Below are 23016 nucleotides of genomic sequence, written 5' to 3' on the forward strand. Positions count from 1 at the left end.
ACTGTGTCTTAAGCTGCATGATTTCCAAGTCCTTGTATAAAGACTTTCAGATGCTAAACGTTGTTTGTCCCCCCCCCCCCATTTGAAGGAAGAAGTTTTGGGGGGGGGGCAGGGATACCACTGAATGTGCACACAGAGAATGGCAGTATGCATTCGGCATTGGATGTAGACGCCTTTTTAGGGTGCTGTACACACAACGCCATCCCCATGTTGTCCCTGTCCAACCATCTGTTGATCTAAAGTACATTCTGCAGGAATGGTAACAACCCGTTTTGTGATGAGAATGCACTTCTCATGTATGCATGTACAGATAGAATTGCTTTTCAGGTCATTTCCTACTGGGAGCACACCTACTGATATCTGCGCTCCTCGCCCTCACCACATTTAACTTGTCCAGGAATGAAATAAGCAAACTTGGAAGCAGTACAGCAACTTAGTTGTCTCTTTATACTACCAATATATATCCTCTGTATATCAGGACATCAACAATGAATCAGTTTTTAGCCCCTCTTTGGAAAGAATGAGAAAATGACGCCATCGCATGAAGGGGTGTACAATTACAAGTCGCTATTTACAAAAGCACACTTTGGAAAAACAACTGCTGGGCATTTTAAAGGCTACGTGTGTACACAGCTATATCCACCAACGGCATTTTGGTAGTGGTCATTATAAAGGCGATATGCAGTCATTAACCCCACAACCCTTAGCTTCATCATATATTCTTAGTTTAGCTGTCAATACTGACCAATCCTTTGGGGGGTTTTCTTTTGGTTTTTTGTTCTTTTGTTTTCAAATCAGCCTCGCTATCCAGGAGGGCTAGCAATGTACATTTATTCTAACCAACAAATTCTAACCAATTAAAATTTTCAAAATTTTAATAACAGAGCATGATAACCACGAAGTTTGCTCTACACTGGGCTGTGTGTTGCCCAGCCACGCATTACAACACCCAAGTCTTATTATCATCAGATGCAAAGCCAACGACTGTCATCTGCCTGTTTCCATGATGTTGTAGCGCTTGTTCAGCTGAATGCATGCTAATGGGTAAAATGTCTGGAAGTTGCTGCTCCCTGTACTTTTAATGCCGGTGGCTGTGGCAAGGAAGCACAGCCAGTGGCATTTATTCGGCAGTAGAGTGCATTAGAGAACAAAGGCAGTGAAGAGTTAGCTACTGACAAGACACACACTGTATTAGTATTTCTGACATCGAAAGCAAGCAGTAAGCGCCACAAATCCAAAGCTGGGCACCCGTATGTTAATACCCACAGCATGCATTATGGAACGACCAACCCATGTGTTACTCACCAGCTTCTCGGTTTGCACCGCGGCTTGTTGGCTTGGGAGGCGGCGCAGAGGCCTGCTTGGCAGGAGCCTTGCCCTTTTTTTTAGCATGTGGCACTTCGTTAGTCTTATGGCTAGTGGCAGCAGCAGTAGCGTTTTTTGGAGGTATGGTTGCTTTTTTAGCTTTAGGCTTAGATTTAGGAGGTGGCGGTGGTGGGGCACGGGGTGCCGATGTTTCAGAACCTTTAGGAAGAGGTTTCTCTATGGATGAGAAAGTGAACAGAAAGCAACTGACAAACAGACGACAACTGGCAGGATGCCAAACAAACAAACAAACAAACAAACAAACAAACAAACACATCTCTCCAAACTGCTCCACCTCTTGAGAATCAGCAACATTTCTGATTTATTTATTTTTTTTTAAGAAAGGAATTGCAGCCAAATTACATCAAGTCTGTCTAGTACATCTCCCAGGTCCATCGTGCGGCCCAGAGAGGCTCTCAATATGCAGAAACAAGGGAGCAGCTTTTAAAAAATAATTCAGTTCCCACTGAAGGAGGATAGTGTCATTACAATCATTTCAGAGATACTTCTCAAGCAACCAAAGCTCAATTTATTCCAATTCACCAGACCATATTTGGATCTCTACCCCATTCTCAAGAGATAAACAGCGTTATTATTAGAAATAATTAGTATGTAAAAACCAACAGTATGTGAGACAAGTAAATACAGTTGTGCGTGTCACATGTGACCAGGGCTGCCAAGAGACAGGTACAGGAGTTACTGATATAACAAGATCACAGCCAGCAGGAACCCCAGACTCTGCGTTTTCATTTTTTTTAAAAGCAAGGGTCTCTAGCTCTCCTAGAAAGTAAGTTATGAAGTAAATATGCAGGTACCCTTCTAAGTGACTTCTTTGAGATGAGGGAGCCTTGCTGCTCCTGCCTTTCAATGTTCATAGCCAATAAGTGAAGTAACAGCTGTAATTGACACTGGGCAACAGGAATCTCTAGGATCCTAAGGAGCCGTTGTTCTCCCCTCCTCTTTAGTACACTTTTCCAGCTTCTGTTTCATCTACTAGTCCTTGGAATCTCCAGTTTGCCCTTCCTTTTCCCCTAGCAACCAGGATGCCTCATTCTTGTGATGAGTCTGTCTGAGATCAGGTAGTTCCTAGCAGCTCTTTTCTGCAAATACCAACACACAGTAAGTATAGGTGGATGTTGAAGAATCCCCCCCTCCCCAAAAAAAGGCAAATGTAAAAACTCTGCAGAGGCTTAGGTAGTTTTCCCTGCATGCGCTAAAGTCCTGGCACTCATTAATAATTCACTGTATAGTTCACTTATTAATATTAATTTGATTTCTATACTGCCCTTCTTCTGAGGATCATAGAATCATAAAATTGTAGAGCTGGAAGGGAGCATGAGGATCATCTAGTCCAACCCCCTGTGATGCAGGAATCTGTTACTCAAAGTGGGGCTCAAACCCACAACCCTGGGATTAAGACCCTCATGCTCTACCGACTCAGCTATCCAACCTCAGGCTCACAGAGCAGTTTGCAATGCAAAACTACAAAAAGATATACCATATTAACAAACAAAAACAACAGTCCCCCTAGTTTCAAGGCCATGGGTTGTTGATTAACCTGAGAGATGAGGAATGTCTACTCAGAAGTAAGTTTATTTGTGTTTAATGGGGATTACTCCCAGGTAAGCGGGTATAGGATTGCTGTCTAGGATTTGGTTTAGGGATAGCATTGAGGAAAGCAGAGTTCTTGTGCTGTGTGGAAGGCAGAAATTAAACAAGTTAAACCTCTTGTAGTATAGAAATACATTTATGGGGAAAGCTTCACTTGTTCACATTCTGTCAGATATTTTATTATATGTGTGGCCACTGATTTATTTTTGGACTCTGCTTCACTTGTAAAATTTACATATTAGACAAAGCATATGCAAATTTGATGCAAATCTGTGTCCTTTCTGCATGTGGGTCAGAGGGCCCAGGCCACATACAATGGACTGCACCCAGAAAACCCTGCTGGCTCACCTAGTCAGTAGTATGTAAGCATGGTATGGAATCATGCCAATTTTGTTACTTTTTGATTCAAGTTCCCCTCTCACATTATCATTGGTAACCCCCTAAATTAACTAGCTCTTCTGCTACCAGTTCTAAGCCAAATTACAATTCTAAAATGGTATGTGCTCAGCTATTACAACATCTGTGTAGGACAGAAATCATTTATACTCAGTGTTGCTTGATACATGCTGGGTAATTTTAGTGTTTATTTCTTCTTCTTCTTTTGAGAACATGGTATTTCTTAAAGCAGATGACAGATTTATAAAAGATTTAGGGCAAGATCACTTATACAGCATGCACTCAATAATCATTTACCCAAAATACAAGCAGATGAAAACCTGTCAGCATGTTCTTATTATTTTGGTACAAGAGAAGTACCTCCTTCTAAACATGCCTCTTGGAGGGTTGACACCCCATCATTATTACTAATAGCAACACTCAAAATGTAGAAAGCATCTGCAAGGCGACAAACTTCGGAAGCATTTAACATTTCTAGAATTGTTTATCAGGAACAGTTTTGCTTCCAAAAACACTCTTAACTCTTTCTGTGCTCAGTGTACCAGTCTACCATGGCCTAATCATCAAGGCATTCAGCATTTCATTATTACAGTTCTGCTCATTTTCTGCTCTTGTTAAAAGTCCCATTCCTGAACATGAAAAGAAATCAGATATACAATCCCACCACTAGTTATGTATACATAAGTCCTACTGAGATGAATATGAGCCGAGATCAATATAATCGTGAGCACAGAAGAACCATGGGCAGTATTGCAGACCTGGGTTTCGTAGGAGTAGTTTTAATACTTTGTATTTATAGAGAAAAGGTTAAAACAAACAAACTCAAAAACCTCAAGCAGGCAAAGGGCACATAAACCTATCTGCTATAACAGAGACCAAGTGGGGGGAAAACCACCCATCTTCATGCATATATCATGTGAAAGGTCACTTGTCTTTGAATGTACTCTCAGGAGAATATGCTCTATTTGTAACTAGCAACATTTTTTTGTAGGAAACACACTTGTTTCTTATTTCACATGGCTAGAAAGAATCCTGGATTAGGCTGCTAGGTTTGTTTGACAAACACACAGCATTTGCCTTTTAAGATTTCAGGCACAGCCTTCATTCATTTCAGTGAGACTGCAAGGAGCTCCTTCATAACGATAAGATACAGATGAGCAACAAGACCTCATAAAGGCACATATGTACGTGATCACATACTTTATCAATTAATCTGGAATTGCCACCAAACCTTTCCCCTTTATTCATAAATCACCAATTTTTATTAGGATGCACCTATTAGCATGCATAGAAAAAAATTAATCATCCCTTCTGTTACCCTGACTGCAGGTACAACAGGGAGGTGATACAGTGTTGTCTGTAGTTATCTTGAATATGCACCGTCAAAGAGAAATCTGTCATGTTTCTTCATCTATGGAAATGTATGGTTAAAAATGTTTTAAACTGCCTTGCGGGGTCAGACCTAAAGTTCAGTACAGTCCAGCACTGTTACCTATGGCAACAAGCAAATTTCTCTGGGAGGGCTACAAGCAGAGCATGGAAGCAATGACTTTCTCCCCTAGATTTCTTACCAGGGTTTGGTATTCAGAAGTGTACCATCTTTGATCACAGCAGTTTGAGTTAGCTTTTATGGAAAATGGGTACTGACTATTCATAACTATTATATTTGAGAAAACAATGTTGTGATTACCAGAAATATTCTATTTCTGCTATGGAGTGCTTGAAGCTATGAAATACACCAGTCATGGTAAACAGTTAGATGCAGCAATGAATGTAAATAAGCAATCACTGCCTTCTTTCCCTCTGCAAGATTTAGGAATTATTTGAATGAGTATTACTTGTCCGATGGCTCTCTCAAGTATCTAGAGTTATCCCTCAAAAATGCAGAACATATGCCCATGGAAAGACATCATGGTTGGATCTCCTGATTTCTCTGTATTGAGTTAAATGACTGGCAGAAGGGAGGCTCTAATTTTGATCAGACTAACAGCATTCCAGGATCATCAATTTGCTTTGTTGTGAAAAATATACAGGTAACCCATTGCTCCAATCAAAATTGAAGCCTCCAGTCTTCTGTCAAACTACAATCAGAAATGCCAAGAGTTTTTGATGTTTCTTTGTCATTTGGCCCCAAGACTACATGAAGCAAAGTTCCATTAATTGTAATAAATTGTAAGCTAAATACAGCCTCCATGTCCAGTAGCAGTATTTCTCTGAATACCAGTTGATAGAGGCAAGCATCTTCACTTTCTGCTTGTGGGCTTCTGGTCAACCACTGTGGAAAATCAGGAGTGCCAGGCAGGATGGAATTTTTTGCCTGATACAGAATGGCTGTTCTTATGTTCTTACTGATTTTCTCACATAGAAAGCAAATAACAACCTTGTGGCATGCACAGTACTTGTAGTGCCAGCTATAGAACAGCAGGGCACCCACTTAAAAAAAAGATGTTTCCATTAGGGTATTGTGTATTTGTGTAGATAGAAGTGCCTGGCGTGCTCTGGTCCATGGGGTCACAAAGAGTCGGACACGACTAAACGACTAAACAACAACATTGTGTATTTTCCTTTGTAGAAAAAGTTCATAAATCAACTTTTGGTGGTGGTGGTGAGCTTCTGTCCACCATCATCTTGTAGTCTGTAACTGTTCCATTCTATATAAATGCTTTTGTATGATGTACATCCTGCCCTTCTTTGAAGGAGCTCAGGGTGGTACACAAGCCCCCCACACAACACCTGCTCTAATGTTAGTCTCACAACTTTGGGATGGAGGTTAAGCCAAGATTCAGTGAATGGCCTTCTCGTGCAATTCTAATTGCCTCTCATTAAGCCACAGACAACGCTCCATTCATGTCTGGTAAAACAAATAAAAACCTGCTCCTCTTCCACACCTACCACCTTTTCCTCCACTTCCAACAGGACCAACTTTATGTTCCATTTTAAATTTGTATTTCTGATTGAAAAGATGCCACTTAAAAAGATTAGCTGCCATCTTGTTTCTGCAAAGCCTATCTCTACATTGGCTTCCTTGTTGCTATTGGCAGAGTCATCTTCAGTATAACCGTTCACATAAACCATCTACTCATGTTTTTAAAATGAAAAATCAATCCAGATGAGTTGCATTTTAAATTACCCCTTTTGCCATCTTTTCTCTCTTCTGTAGCTGGTGTTGCTTTTGCTGATGTGGAGCTATTCTCTTCTGCGGTCTTTGTGACATTTTCTCCCTGTATGGCATCTTCAGTGATTACTATCGTGTGGCCGTTTGAGGTTTCATAATTTACTGTTATCTCTCCATCTGCAATAAATGATAACAAAGTTATTGCCTTACACTGACAATGTATGTAAGCGCTTCCCACTTACAGGGTTGCAGCATACAGCAATGAGCCGCACGCTTGATGTACATAAAATGTGATGAAGCTATATTGGAAAGGGAGGAAGGAATCTACATTAACAAGCGCTTGAATGCCTAGAATACAGTGGTACCTCGGGTTAAGAACTTAATTCATTCTGGAGGTCTGTTCTTAACCTGAAACTGTTCTTAACCTGAGGTACCACTTTAGCTAATGGGGCCTCCCGCTGCCGCTGCGTGATTTCTGTTCTCATTCTGAAGCAAAGTTCTTAACCCGAGGTACTATTTCTGGGTTAGGAGAGTCTGTAACCTGAAGCGTCTGTAACCCGAGGTACCACTGTACTTACATTACCAGACCACTAATTGTCACCTAATATTTAGCCGTTCCTAGTCAACCTGAGCAAGCCAATGTGCACACAACACCTTTCCCCAAAATAAAAGGCCCCAACATGTTGTAACATTGCCTCATAGAGGAGTTGCTTCATCCCTTTGATCATTTTGGTTGCTCTTTCCTGTACCTCTTCCAGCTCTATATCTTTTGAGAGGTGTGGCGACCAGAACTATACACAGAATTTCAAGTGTGGTCGCCCCATAGATTTCTGTAGCAGCATTATTATGTTATCAACAGTTTTATTGTGAGTACTTGACACCCTCTTTTGGGCATGCCAAGCAGTCTTTGAAGCATGTCTTCCATCCCTTGGCATCTAGACTCAACAAAACAATACTTAGATGCATGGCAGGCTCCCCCACCCCAGCCCAGCCACCTGACACAAATACTTGGATTCAAGTACACTCCCATGTTCTCTCCTGAATATACCTTGCTATTCAGTTCACTTTCCCAAACAATGAGACACAAATGACAGACTGAATTATGGTTTGTGCGTATAATGGAGGACCCAGGGGTTTTACCACAAGCGGGTTATGAGTCTGGCTTGAAAGGATGTGTCCCTGCCGTAATACTAAAGGCTGTATCAGTCATGTCACAGAGTTTCAAAACAATGATAGTAGCATCAGAAAAATAATGCTAATCATTTAAATGGTATACAAAAGTTATTAGCAGCTGCCTATATTAATTGCCATCACCTTGTTCAGTTATTTCCTTCAGGACACCCCTTCTTATCAACTCCTCTCTGCTTTGCCTTGTTGATATCTTTCTTTCCAGCACTTCAAAAAAGAAACAGACAAAATGTAGACATTAATACACTGAAAATCAATTATAGCAATTATATATATATATTTAAAGCCAGAAAAAGATTAAAAAGAACAAAAGCGAAGACCTTAGCCTTTGTCTTCAGCAATAGCTTTTCAAAATATTGTTGTTAGAAAGAAAAGGAGCACTGTACAAGTCAGCGACGCTGTTTGATCTTTTGTTAACAAGTGCAGCTACATTTTTTTTATTAGTAACAAGAATAGCAATGAACCTCCAGAACAGAAATATATTATGCAAATTTGTAATGGTGGAGTCACACTCACATACTCTGTTAAGGCATTGTTTTGTATGACAGGCAATCATTCTTCCCATCCAAGTTTTGGATGAAATACAATGTAGCCCTAAGGCGAGTGTTCTGTTAGTGCAAGGATTTCTTCTTGTGTAATGGAATGTTTCCCTGCTCTTCTGCCCCTCAGGTCTCCCCAGGCCTCTATAAAAGAGCAGGGGCAGGAGACATAGAGAAAGTCCTGCTGCCCAAGTGGAAATCCCAGTGCTGACAGGAATTCTTCGTAAAACACCACCCTGGAAGTGGGAAAATGTATCTCTTCTTATATAAAGCTATGCATGTCATAGTTCCTGGAAACATGAGTGCACAAAATGTTGCATAACGTACAGCCTGATATATCAGGAAATCCCCTTGTACAGAAACCACTGGCTAGTCATCTGAGAGCACATGCTATGATGAATACAAAGCGACCTTCAAAGTGGGGTCTCCAACCTGTATATAATGACTGCCTTTCAGCTTCCTTCACGTGGTTCAGGTTGGGGAAGAGCCGTAACTCGGTGGAAAAGCTTCTAGGTCCCAGGTTCAATCCCAGGCATCTCCAGGTAGGGCTCAGAGAGAACCATGTCTGAAATCCCAGAGGGCCACTGGCTCTGTCCGAATACATAAAACTGAGCAATATGGACCAATAGTCCTACTTAGTGTCAGGCAGCTTCCTTCAGTCTGAAGACTTCCAGTTTCGGCCAGGTCTTACTGGCTACTGTACAAGGGGACTTTCCATAGCTTCTTGGATGCTGTGATGCAAGTTACTATGTAACTTTCTGTGCACGCATATTTTGCAGTTTCCAGGAAGTATACCATAAGCTGCTTTGTTTGCTTATAAAACTTATCTCTGCTGCCAGAAAGATGCAGAAACACAAACAAATAATCCTTGAAGGTAAACTGGTACTTCTGAGCATCTGTGGCTCCAATGGAATACAATGCAATACTTGCACAAGGAAAGTGCACATTATCCAAGAGAGTTGCAGAACATCAGAGGTCCCTGATTGTCAACCAAGGCAGATCTGCAGCCATGCTTCACAGACCACATCTATCTAAGACCACAATAATGGAATCCCAAAGAACCACAATTCATTCTTTGAGACTAGAATACCCAGTGGATTTAAGTGTGGCATATCATCCCTGGCTTGCCAATTGTTCATACTGACTTTCTGAAGCATTTGCTAATACCCTGTCCTTTAAAAATATACTGTATTTTTCGCTCCATAAGATGCACCAGACCACAAGACGCACCTAGTTTTTGGAGGAGAAAAACAAGAAAAAAAATATTCTGAATCCCAGAAGCCAGAACAGCAAGAGGGATCACTGTGCAGCAAAAGCAGCGATCCCTCTTGCTGTTCTGGCTTCTGGGATAGCTGCATAGCCTGCATTCGCTCCATAAGATGCACACACATTTCCCCTTACTTTTTAGGAGGGAAAAAAGTGAGTCTTATAGAGCAAAAAATAGGGTAATTGTTTAGTCTATCTTCTGAATGTGACTCTTTATATGTTTGCTTCTTCCACTTGTTTAATCCTTCCCCCCTTTCATCTCCCATTGCTGGGAGAGAATTAAGCATTTTACTTTCCTCAAGTGCTATCCATAAGCTAGGTCAGGTGGAGTCCCTTCCTCTTGCCATTTCTATCATCAGTCCTGCCATCCACACTTCCAATCTCTGTGTATTCATCATGTGCCTCACAAAGCAGCATTTTTGGGATTTAACTATGGCTCAGATTTATCTGCTCCCTTAAGCCACTATCTCCTCCTTACTCAGAACAGGACACCAGTGAGCCATACTGACATTAAATGATTAAACAATCAGAATATTTCCGTATCAGGCCCCGAGCAGGCACACTTGGCTTGTGGAGCTACAGCTATCCTATCTGTCCTGCTTATTGCTACAAGTCATCATTTTTTCATGTCTCTTGCTTGGTCTGTTTCTCTTCATCTTCCCTTTTCTTTAGCTTCTTTGTATGCATGGAATGTTCCTCCCGCTAAAATCCTATATGCCTCCTTTCTTATTTCAAAAAGCCTGTAAAAACCAATCCTTTTTGCTTTGCCTCCTTAATTTTTACCTTCTATATTTTGCCTCATTTTTTTTAAGGCAAAGTAGTAATTACCAACTTTAGCAGCATGCAGGTTCAAGAATGTTCCACACTGCCTTAAGCAAATTACAACTCCTTCTGCACAGTCACATATTGTTCACCACCAAGATGTTCTCTTCCCTTGCCTCTGCCTGGTTTCAGTGTGAGCCAATTGGATAGAGACCTGCCGTTTTTAGTTTTTGCAAAGTATTAAATATTCTTTAAATCAGGAATGGAGAACCTGTAACTCTCCAGATGTTCAAACAAAACCTGGAGGGCCAAAGGCTCCCCATCCCACCTTTAAACACAATGGCCTTGATCCAAAGAACTTGGTGCAAAGCAGCAGGTCGCTTGCATGATGCCGCCTGCCTGTTTGGAAAAAAGAAACCCCCTCAAAAATAGATGTATAAATATATTCAGTTGCAGATGTTTTCAGTTATAAATGTATTAAGTCACAGGCAATACTTTAAAAGCACCAAATAGCCTTTTCTTTATTATTGCATTCACAAAATATGGCTTGTTTTGAAAAACTCAATAAAAATATTACTTTAAAAAATCATGGAAAATATTGCAGTTCAACAGATACAAAGTACTTTAGCTTTATAGGGGACATTCTCTTTTAATATACGGATGCACCCTAGGTTTTGTTTTCACATCCTCTTTTCCAATCACATACTTCTTTATAGAAATATACATATATAACAAAAGAAATAAATGCAGAATGTTTATGATCATGTCTGATCTCGGGAAGTCTGTGAGAGACAAGTCAGTTTTCCTACTTTGTAGAGAAACTTATTCATGAATATACATAGTCAGATAACATATTGCAGCACCTCCATATGCAACTGTATTTTCTTAAGCTGCTAGATAAAAGGTGTTGAATTCCTCAATCATCAGTTTGGGGTGCTTTATTGTCCTATATTCATTGAGTTTCTAAAGAACCCTCCTCATCCCATTTTTCGCTTTTTCTGAACACCAGGGCTTGAACCACCTTCATGCTGATCTGATAATGCTGCTCTAATCTGGCAGGGCTAATCATGCACTTGGAAGGTTGTGTCTTAATAAGGACCACTGCCAGCCCAGGACATCCCATTGCTGACAACCCCCTCTATTTGGTGGGGGAGGGAAATGAGTTTGCCAGAAAATTCTGAGTTCAAAAATTTCCTGGAAATTAGGGTAATTCACATTGGGGATGGGGACGGGACTGAATTTGCATTGGAAAACTTTCTGATGCCCTAGATCTTTCTGTTATGTTTGCCAAAAGACTACCGTATGTAATTTGTGATTTTGGTAAGATACCCATGTTACTGCTTTTAATTATGGAAGAATATATTGTCCAGATATCTGTGCAACTGTATGTGCTTTTAAATAGCTGTAGGCATTCATGTGCTGAAGTTTCTAAAGTGTTGCATGTTTTTGTGACTAAGTTAATAAATAATATTTTTGTGCACATTTTTGTAACTTGTATATTGGTTATATATATTCGCCCAGAAAATGTTTGGAATATTTATAAATATATTTGTATGTATCGATAGGAACACTATAGTTTTGGAGTGTTTGTTACAAAGGTACTGTACATATGTCAGTCGTCTGCCTGTTACAGAAAGACCCTAAAGGAGATTTACTGAAATGTGTAGGGCCACTAATATGTATTTATCGGCATCTTAAGACATTATTCTGAGTCATTGGCTGCTCTGAGCTCTGAGTTTGTCTAGTTTGAAGAATGATAGCTCTCTAATGTTTCTCTCAGCAGAAATATTCCCAACTCTGCTGCTATTTTTATTTTAACACTTATAGAGTGCCTAACATTTTTCTAAATCCTGTACAGATATTAAAAAAAAAAAAAGATAAGACAGCTTGTAGCCGGCAAGCAGGGACTAACAGACATGATGCAAAAAAGAAAATGGAATGGAGAGTGAAGAGGGAAAGCAAGCAAATTCAGGAAGTTGGAACAGTGTGATCTTTCTAGCAAACGCGGGGGGGGGGGGGAGAGCAAGCTCTTTGCAGCTGCTTCTTCTCTAGCTAATGGATAGAGAAACTTTAGTCTTTGTATAGTTAGAAAGTTGATACTACATAGGGTGATACTACAGAGGGTGCGGTCTCCCAGTGGCCCTTGTTCAGATGGCGATGGAAGATCAAAGTGTACTTCCCTTCAATTGTGTAATCCCAGTGGCTTGAACCTGGGAATGTCTGCTTCAAACCACATGCTCTTCCACTGACCTATGGCCACTTGCCACAAGTTCCCGCAAAATACTCTCAGCACAAATTGTTCTCAAGTTCATCTCAAGCTCTAAAATGTTACTTTTGGGCATCTAATTTAGATGCTCAAAAATCTGAAATTCTACTTCCTCAGGTTCTGATGACTTAAAACATTTATACACCTCACTCATTACGCTCATGCTCCAGTCTAATTGTGGCTTCTTTAAAGCAAAATGTTACAGGGGATAGATGTGGTCATCTAAACATCTGAATTACACCTCACAGACAAGACAGTCTTGTCTTGTCTCACACATTATAATTCACCCCCATTAGCATGCATAGCACTCAAGATTATTCCATAAACAAAAAGAGAGGTACTTGCTCTCAAGAAATGTATGGCCTACCACAGAAGGAAGAGAAGGGAAGAGAAGAAGAAGAGGAGGAGTTTGGATTTGATATCCCACCTTTCACTTCCTTTAAGGAATCTCAAAGCGGCTAACATTCTCCTTTCCCTTCCTCCCCCACAACAAACACTCTGTGAGGTGAGTGGGGCTGAGAGACTTCAAAGAAGTGTGACTGGCCCAAGGTCACCCAGCAGCTGCATGTGGAGGAGCGGAGACGCGAACCCAGTTCACCAGATTACGAGGCTACCGCTCTTAACCACTACACCACACTGGTGTAAGGAAATGTGAGCATGTAGATTTACTTACACCTTAAACTTGATTACAGTAAAGATTAATCCATGTGTCTCAGGGAAAAGATGGTTCTGGAAGATGAGAGAGAGTGCCCTATAGAAGATGGGAGTTCTAGACACAGCTGGCAGAAAGAGAGCCACAAAGTCCATCTGCCTTAGGTGACCTTTGTAGCAAAAATTTTTTTGATGGATTCTGTGAGGGATGCAGAAGAGCTCACCTTATCCTGAAGTGATGTGGAATGTCACTTTGAGCAGAAGATTCTAGGGAGAAGTAAGGAGCGTGGTTTTTCTGTCTGAAGTTTTTCCACGTAAGATTAATAAAGATGAATAAAGATGATGATGCTGTAAATATACTTGGGTTTTTTATATTATTAATAGAATATTTTGCTTCAGCTAATTAATGTCTCTTGCTGGCAGTGTTATAGTCAAAACACCAGAACTGAGCTGTGCTCATTTCCTCCTTCCCACTGCATCACAGCAGCAGCCACCCATCAATTTAAATTCTCCATGAACAAGAGCAGAAGCATTAGATTTATTAATGTATGGAACCAAATCTGAGCTATGCATAAGGAACAAAAAGTACAGCAAGGAAGCTGTCTAAATACCAGGCACTTTGCATTTATTAAGGCATAATTGCATTTTGATTATATAAAATAGATGGAATCTGAAGCAGAGTAAATGAGACAGCGTAGGCAAAGGTCACTAAATATTGGAGAGATTTAGTGCTTGATAATTTGCCAAAGTGTTCCATCTTATCTTTTTAAAAGTTGTGCAGACACATTTCTGTAAGAAACAGTGATTTACTGTTTTGCTATTAAAACTTAAATTAAGAAACATAAAATCAAACGCTTCAACAACACACAGTGAGACCATCTGCTTTATTTCAGAATCAAGACAGCTACAGAATATGATTCTGTTGCATTTTAAATAAATGTCATTTTAGAAGTTCAGAGTTCTTCAAGATTTTTCATCTGAGTTAATTTGTTAAAGAAGCACTGGGAGAAAATAGAATTACTGCTGGGAAAGTGATGGAACTGAATACAGAAGGCATGCCTCGCTATTTGTATGTGTACTATGTATTTGTACACAACTGGGATTGTATCTTTGTGAAATATACCTGTGTTCACAGAGTTGGGAAGCTAGAGTGCAGATGTGTCAAGGTGGTAGCTCAGCTCACATAGAAGGTGTTGTTAAAGATGGGAAGTCTTTTAAAAAATGGGATATAACACACTGCATGGGCCTTTCCTAAGGATAAGCATCCCTTTACAATGAACATATACACCATCTTAAAAAAGGCGGTCTCTTTCATCAGAACATTTCAGTTTTCCTGTAATCCCACAGTTCAAGACGGCCCCTTCTTTCTATCTGACAGCTCTGACTGGCTTTATATGTCTGCTCAAGTAAACATTTGCCCTACATGCTCAACAGAGAGCCAGTGTGGTGAGGTGCTTAGAGTGCTGGACTGGGACCCGTGGGACCTGGGTTCAAATCCCTACTCGGTGACGTTGGGCCAGTCCCTGCCTCTCGGACTAACCTACTTCACAGGTTGTTGTTGGGATTAATTGGGGAGAGAGGAAGAACCACTGTGAGCTCATTGGAGTAAAATGTGGATGTAAATAAATATATAAATGTATTATTAATTCTTCACTTTTACTTTAACCATGTTATTCAGCAGCTGTTAAATCCTCAGGCTCTCTTAATTATGCCATTCTTATTTTTTAAAAAGCACTAATCCAACATTCTGAAATGCATCCAGGTATTTTTGCTTCTCAAAGGTAGACCTGCAGTATCTTCATTTAGCTTCGAGCTTCTCCTCTGGGATTATAGCATTTGATGCAATCAGAACCAGACGTGGCTTCTGCTCCACCCCCTCCACTTTCCCTATGGATATTCAAAGGAGCATCTTTTCACTCTGGCAGATAAACTACTGAAATCTCTTCCTCTTCCGAAAGCAGAAACTGATAAGATCCTTCCTAAAGTTTGTTTTTAGGATGACGAAACTGTGTTTGCTCAGCTTTGCAAAGCGAGCGGCTTGGCAGCACAGATTTCAAGAGCTACATGGAAAACACATTACAAAAGAGGGGGGGGGATTCATTCATCATTCCCACATCAGTACAAGTTATTTCCATAAGGAATCCTCCATAATTTTAACTGCTCGTATCATGTGCTGTTTACATAGATTTATTCAGCTGCTGGCACAGTATGATCACCTTCCAATATATTTTTGTAAGAAAACTGAGCCTTCCATCCAAGACTGCACCTTTCAATACATGCTGTTTTTCACAGGCCTAATACAAAACAATCAGATTCCCGCCCCTGCCCAAGTTCTCTGGCTGAGGGCCAGACTACTACACGTACCTGCATTCCCCTGAGTCATCCCCCCTCCCATTGTTATTGTAAAAAAAGCAAAACAAACTAATAAGCAAAATAAGCTTTGGCAGTCCCCTATCTGAAGTGAAAAAACAATGGGAAAGAGTGCTTAAAGGTTTTCCTCTCAGAACTGCTCCCAAAGGGTGACCCCATTAGAGCAATGTTACATGCATGAGCATAATTGGTAAAATAATATGGCACAAGCACACTACAAATATGATCTCCCTTGTCCAAGTACAAAACATAACTAAATGCAAATGATTGCCAGTCTAGCCACAGAGGTAAGGTACTGCACAGTATCAGGATCCTACCCTTTGTCTCTAAGGGCGTTATGTTCAGTATGCTTTTATTTCAACTGGGCTTTCCGCTGATGATTAGGGACCCATATCCAACTACATATATATAAGCTCGCTTTTAAGAAATCCTACAAAAGTAAACAACAGGTTCCAGGAAAATAAATCCACAAATGTTTTCTTGGGAATGTTCCTGCTTACATGTTTATGTTCCAAGACTTAAATATATCACACCAGGCACAGAAGCCACCTATTGTAAGCAGAGCTTTCTGAATCTAGTTCTGCTCTAATAGACCAGAAAAATGAAAAGTACTTTTTGAAGGTGACATTTGGAAGAACAGATTCAATGTCCGCATTCCATATAACTGTAAAAAGAGAGAATTAATGCCTGCGTACCTTACCGAGGTGTTTCCAGGTACTGTGAGACGCTTTTAATGTGATTTACAGTTTGGCAAGAACTACAAAACATTAGTTGTTTTACTATTAAAAATCCCCATGTTGTAAAAAAATACCACTGTGGTCAGGTATATTTTAATTATGTCTCCTTTGTCATATCACCACACTGCCTGATCTTTTTTTTCCTTTTTTGTCCAAATCTATTAGACATCAGAACAATTCTTAACTGGTTCAGTGTGTCTGAGAAGGAATTTAGTCCATGAGAGAGAAAGAGGGGTAGGTGGAAGAGGCCAAGAAGAGGAATGGAAGGTTAATTATTATTATTATTATTATTATTATTATTATTTATATCCCGCCCTCCCCAGCCGAAGCCGGGCTCAGGGCAGCTAACAACAATAAAACAGTACAAAAGTACAGCACAAACAACACTCTAAATCATTCAGGTTATTAAGGTTATTAAGATAATGGTGGCAGACAGAAATTGGCAAGGGACTAGAACAAATTGTCTTAAAGAGACCATAGGCTGGGACTGACAGCAAGCAGAAAAAAGTTACAGAATATGCACAGAACAATCAGTCACACAATCTTATTTTGAATTGGTATGGAATAATGCATAGGCTGCAGAAGATCTATCTGATCAGTCTTTGGTGGGGCACAGGCCAATTAAAATACCAAAACAACAAAATTACATAGGATAAACTGGCTGAAGATAAAATGCCTGAAAATTAAAAGCTTGTGGGGGGGAAAGAGAATGCCAAGAGGTCATTCTACAGACAAGGTGCCATATCTAAAAATGTCTGGTGCAGTCTCTCTTCTTTTTTTAATGTGCAGCATGTTTTTCAGATCTAGCTTCTGAAAGGAGTAAAGGTATGAAACTAGAAACAATTAGAGTCAAAAGACCTTGAAATGAGGAACAGGGTGGCCGAGTTGAAGCACTGCAGGGATAGAAAAATAAGATTACTAGCAGTTCCATAGGGAACTGTGGTCAGAGAAATATTTGAGACATGTGGCATATATAGCTAATGAAACAGTTCTTTCTTTTGGGGTCAATACATCTAACAGAGACCAGTGTGCAAATCCCTACTTGGCCATGAAGCTCACTTGGTGACGTTGGACCAGTCACTGTCTCTTAGCTCTAACCTACATCATGGGGTTGCTGCGAGGACTCAAGTGGAAGCTGGGAACCATGTATACCACCTTAGGCTCTTTGGAGGAAAGGCGGGATATAAATGCAGCAAATAAATAAATAAAATAAGCAACTAATCAACCACAACTTTTCCCAGTCACCACCAAGTAACCTCTGCCACTGCCCAAAGTGATACCTGCTGATGTTTCTTTAAATTTTTCACTGGTCTTCTTCTTCCGCCACTTCCATGGTTTGAAGATTTTGCCAATAGTAGAAAGTTTGCCTTTCCTCTTGAAAGAAGGACTTCGGGATCCTGGGTTTGGCCCATCTGAGTTTGCAATTGATGTCTTGTCTATCCCATCAACTATATAAACAAAAACAAAAGCCAGCAAGCAGCATGTTAGGTTACCAAACCCTGTAGAACAACAGTCATTTTTTAAAACATGCAAAATAATGAGGAGAAAAATAACAGCCACTTCACAGTATGTGGCAATATACATTTAACACATTCTAAATAACTTCAGACATACCTAACAATGAAAATGTGATTAAGTATCACAAAATATGTGTAAGTTCATTCTAGTTCAGAACCATAAAAGATAACAGCAAACGCTGAACTAGCACTCTGAATAAATCCAGAACTCAAGCAGCCTTCCAGATATGCTAACATCAAACTTTCAGCATTATGTTGTAAACAGCAAGGTCTAACATATTCAAATCAAAGCTGCTATTCTTAGTACTCCAGGTACCACATGCGGCTCCAAAGTGCCACAAGTGCCACATTGTCTACTGCCCCACTTTTATGGTGAGCCCATTAAAAAGCAACAAACAAATATGACTTGTGAGGCACACAAAGAAATGTCAAACATGGAAGATGGACAATAGAACTACAAAATGTAGATACAAGTTCAAAGTAACATGGCTGTCATTAAAAGCACTTGTAGATCCTACGAAAAATATCTATTTCCAAGTTTTAATTTAACATTTTCCAGATTTCAGTTGTTCCCTAAAAGCAACCCAGGAAAGTTAAACACATCATTCCTAAGAACTTCAGTGTGCTTGATTTTCTCTGAGTTGTACCTACTGAATCTAAAAGTTATTTTTATTACATGGACTCAAGTGACTAAGGAAGGCTATCATTTTTATTGTCTGTGATCAGTACACTTAGGTAATGTAAAGAGCACAAGCCCCTTTGCTCTTTAGACCTCGTCGTTTTAAAAAACTCTCTCCTTCCTTCTCTAGAACCCTCATGACTCAGACATCCTCTTTACTGCTGTACTGTTACACAGGATATTTTTAGGCAATCCATCCTGTGCATATTGTCATTATTTTTCACCAGACAATGCTATTCAGCTTCTCACAAAAGCAGCCTAATAGCTATGTATGCGGATAACAGTTTTGATGAAGGAATGACAAGCATAGGTCAGTGATAAGCTGTAGAGGCCAGGAATATCTATAGTTATTATTTTATCATTTGTTTATATAGCTCTTCTAATACGCACCACACTTGACAAACAGGGTAGAGCACAGAATGTCCAGCTGAGAACAGAGAAGGGAGAAAAGCAGGGGCACAACACAGCAGCAGAGGCCAGAAGGAGCAGCAGCTAAGAGACAGTCACAAGAGCAATGCAGGAAGGACTACACATTGTTTAGCAACTTCCTACATAGGTACATTGGAACTGAGCCCATTATCAGCCACATTTGCTCTCCACCTATCTACACACATCTCTCCAACTAGTATCAGAAGGACACAAGTTTGTTAAACCTTCAGATCATTTTGTTTTATTATGCTGTTATTTCACAGGCAGTCTCACCAGGCCCTAACGAAATATTAATTCATGGTGCCCAAGGCCTGGTTCATATATTCATTTCACTTGATTTCTCTACACTTACCTTAACTTATACCTATGTCTCAATGCAGTCTTCCCATCCCATATCCCTGTCCTCCCATTCCTTGTCACGGCCTGGTCCATGGAATGCCCATGCACCTCAGGAAAAGCAGCGAAACACAGGGTACTGTTATGCCTATATGGATCATTCCACATGCAGGCAACTGCACTGGCAGTGGGCTGGATCAAACTCTGTGATAAAATATGAAAGTTCTCTCTGTGGTGGCTCGTTCACAAATGCAATTCATCACTTGATTTATAGTAATGAAGTCAGGAATGTGCATTTTACATCAACACTAATGCAGCTTAATAAATATATTCACAGAACTTCATACTGTTACAGTTCAGCAACAAGAACAACTCATAATCTTAGTTTGCATATACAAACGCTTCGGGTTACAAACGCTTCACGTTACAGACTCCGCTAACCCGGAAGTAGTACCTCGGGTTGAGAACTTTACCTCAGGATGAGAACAGAAATTGTGCGGCGGCAGCGGGAGGCCCCGTCAGCTAAAGTGGTACCTCAGGTTAAGAACAGTTTCAGGTTAAGAACGGACCTCCAGAACGAATTAGGTTCTTAACCAGAGGTACCACTGTAGCGCTAAACTATGGTTTAGTCACTAAGCTAGGGATGCAAGGATAAGCTGAAGTGAGCCTCAGGCTCATGTGCCTCCCAGCCTAACTCCACCTCTGGTGTGGCTACAAGGAGACTGGAAGCTTCTACAGTACTTCCATTTTTGATTAATGCTCAATTGAGGTGATTTAGCTTTGGAAACAAAACAGCTTCATAAACATAGGTTTTGAAGTTGACTCAGTTTCCATTAACTATTGCTGAGACATCCAGGTTGAGACATTATGACAAACTGCAATATTGTAAACCACCCTGTGATCCTTGGATGAAGGGCCGTAAATAATTAAAACAAATAAATGACTCAAAATAGTCTAACATAGAAGTGAAAGCTTCTAAACTCTTCCTTGGAGTTATGGCAGAGATAGTGAGGAGAGCAAAAGCTCAAGGCTCACTTACCATTATGTGCGAACACAGCACATACTTTCTCACAGAGCATCTTCTGAATGGTAAGATCCCAGTTTAAATTATATTTTTGTTCCTACCTCCAGAACAAACCTCTACAGAGTTTTATTAGAGAAAGCAATGCTATATACAAGTTGCAGAGAACCCCCTTGCCCATTTTGTTTTCCGGCACTGAAGAGGAAAAAGAAATATAGCTAACTTCTAATGGGTAGAGTTATACAAAAGATAAGGCTGTACTGTACTTCAAGAGCAGATCAGCACTACTGGCTTCCATGCATTTTTCTTCACCTCGCTATACAACTGTTAACTTCAGGAAGTTCTTTGAGCTAAGTGTTCTGACAGCATTTTAATTAAAGGAAAGGGAAAAGGTTGAGTATTAATGTGGGTGGTTGAATAGTAGTTTCCAGATGGGGCTGCCAATGCTGCAAAATGTTAATTAGGCCTCCTGCTAGAGAAGAGATTAAAAATGTAGGTAGCAGTGCTTGCAAATGAACCCTGATTTCTGCCGTAATATTGAGAAGGCGGGTAGAGAAGATCCTCTCATCTTTCTTGGGTTTATGATATAAAGATGGGGTCTCAACACACACACACACACACACACACACACACACACATTCTGTTCAATATTATGATTTTTAACCCTGAAACAGTTCACTGAAAAAACCAACACATTTTACCATAGCAGTGTTTGCTCTTCCAGAGTTCAGAAATGATTTCACAGGATTAATTTGCTCGGCTTTATATCTTCAGTACACATGGATTAGTTTTTTTCTTCTCTTATATATATATATTCTCTCCCTTGCTGATTTGCTCTCCTACTTGCCCACCCCTCCCCCACAATATTCCTCGTGAAACCTGGAAACGTTGCTTAACTGCCAAGATAAACCCTTCTGTATACAACATGCCCTCCTGACTGGAGACACATTCACATGAATAATGTAACATGTGATCCATGGACACAACTATGGCTTGATGCCCAGAGAGGTGGCCATGTCTGTTCTAACAATAATAACGAGTCTTGTGCCACCTTGTGCAACCCTTAAAGATTAAGGGTTTTGTCAATAGAACTTAATTCCCACTTAAGTCCAACCCTAATAAATGTATTCTGGATTAAGCTAGGGTTGCAATATTTCAAGCAGTGAAAATCCGGACAGAAAAGTTGTTGAGCTTTTCTTAGTTGAACTCTTTTTTTTTTTCCCCTCCTCAAAATGCAGTAGTCTGCATATGTCCAGGAAATCCCAGATGTATGGCAACCCTAATTAAGCTTTTGTAGTCTGGATGTAACTGGAATAGTCAGAATTGCAGTCAAAATGGAAACTGAAGCCAAAATATCTGCAAAGTCACGCATAACATTCTTCATGCATTTGTATCCCCAGGGTTTGTTGGGATATGGAGAAAGGTCCTGACCACATGAACTAGCCTTCTGCCTAATTCCTTTAAGAGTTTTCCCCTCCCACCACATCATTTTTAACCTGCCATCCTTTTAACCTGCTTAGGTCTAAAAGGAACCCTAAATAGTGCCGAATTAATAGGTATTTGTAATAAACCACAACAGCATCATGTTTTTTATATATACATCTTCCAGCAGTACAACACTAATAATGGCCTTGAATAATGAAGACTAATGAAGAATAATGAAGATATGAAGAAATGAAACCAAAAATGATACAGAAAAATGCTCTTGTTTGAAAAGCAGAATGTGAAAATCAGCATTTTCGGTCTTTTACCAATAAAAGGAGAAACTAAGAGAGCAAAGCACAGTGTTTGTGTATCTTGATTTGGCAGGACATAGATGACATCTTCTCCTCCCGTCAGTTCAACTCACAGTGGTTCTGTGTTTAGCCAGGATCACTTGGTCTCTTCCTGAACTGGCTGACATCCCAGGAAAGTTAAAGCCAGCAACAGTTGTGCAGAAGGAAAGATTCTGGATGCTCCCCCTCAATTGAACTAAGGGCAGACTCTGACCAGTAACTCGTAGGAAGCACTCTAATGGTTCAGGAGAGTTTAAAGTGTTTTTTTGGACTTTCAGGAGAGGACCTAGAGGAACACCACACATTTTCTTTGCATTACAAGAATGCAGTGTCTACCAGAAGCTGAGGCTTTTATCATTTGTTTCCTGCAGCTTAACATCAATTTGTCCCTCTCCTTATAAATTCTTAATTCTATAGTTCCGAGAATGTACAGGAAGCTAGAAATGGCTCTGTTCCAGTCACTAGCAACAGGTGAATTAGTCTGCTCACATCAATCCTGCGTGTGTCTTATATTTGCATCCCTGCAATTTCCAGCCAGTGGTTTAAGTCCTGCCATCTGGTGCACCAGAAACAAGTCAGCTTCATCTTACGCATGACAGTGCTTTAGGTATTTGAAGACCACTGTAATGTCTCTCCTTAATCTTCCTTGGAGGTTTTTAAGCAGAGGGGGGAGGCATCTGCCAGGGATTCTTTAGCTGTGATTCCTTCACTGCAGGGGGCTGGACTAGATGACCCTTGGGATTATTTCCAATTTTCCAATTCTGAAGTTCTATGATTCTCTTCTCCAGGATCAACATATTAAACTCTTTCAACTAAGACATAGCTTCCAGAACCCACATTATTCTGAGTGTTCCCACAGGGACTTATTCCAGTTTGTCCAGGTACTTCTTAAAATTTAGTACCCAGAACTGAGTACTAGCACTCTAAAGGTGCCCCAACCAGCCAAAGTGTTCATATGCAAGGAGGGAAAGCCACAACAGTTCAAATCACAAG

The 23016-nt window shown here is 40.2% G+C and overlaps 1 protein-coding gene across 3 annotated transcripts in view; it reads right to left on the reverse strand.

The window, feature by feature from the left end:
* PHACTR2 (phosphatase and actin regulator 2) overlaps window positions 1-23016 on the reverse strand; it is a 54896-nt gene that overhangs the window by 16386 nt on the left and 15494 nt on the right. For 2 of the 3 annotated variants that reach the window (XR_014509846.1, XM_083435010.1), the window contains exons 2-5: window positions 17547-17714; window positions 7802-7882; window positions 6503-6664; window positions 1306-1542 (exon numbers count right to left, since the gene is read on the reverse strand). Coding sequence is in view for 2 of the 3 variants with exons in the window: in XM_083435010.1 (XP_083291136.1) it covers window positions 1306-1542; window positions 6503-6664; window positions 7802-7882; window positions 17547-17714 (648 nt within the window). In the remaining variant the exon portion in view is untranslated. The remainder of the gene's footprint in view (window positions 1-1305; window positions 1543-6502; window positions 6665-7801; window positions 7883-17546; window positions 17715-23016) is intronic. The other variant, XM_083435011.1, reaches the window with a different exon arrangement.

This window comes from Podarcis tiliguerta (genome assembly GCF_965153285.1).
Source record: "Podarcis tiliguerta genome assembly, chromosome: 3".
NCBI lineage: Eukaryota > Metazoa > Chordata > Lepidosauria > Squamata > Lacertidae > Podarcis > Podarcis tiliguerta.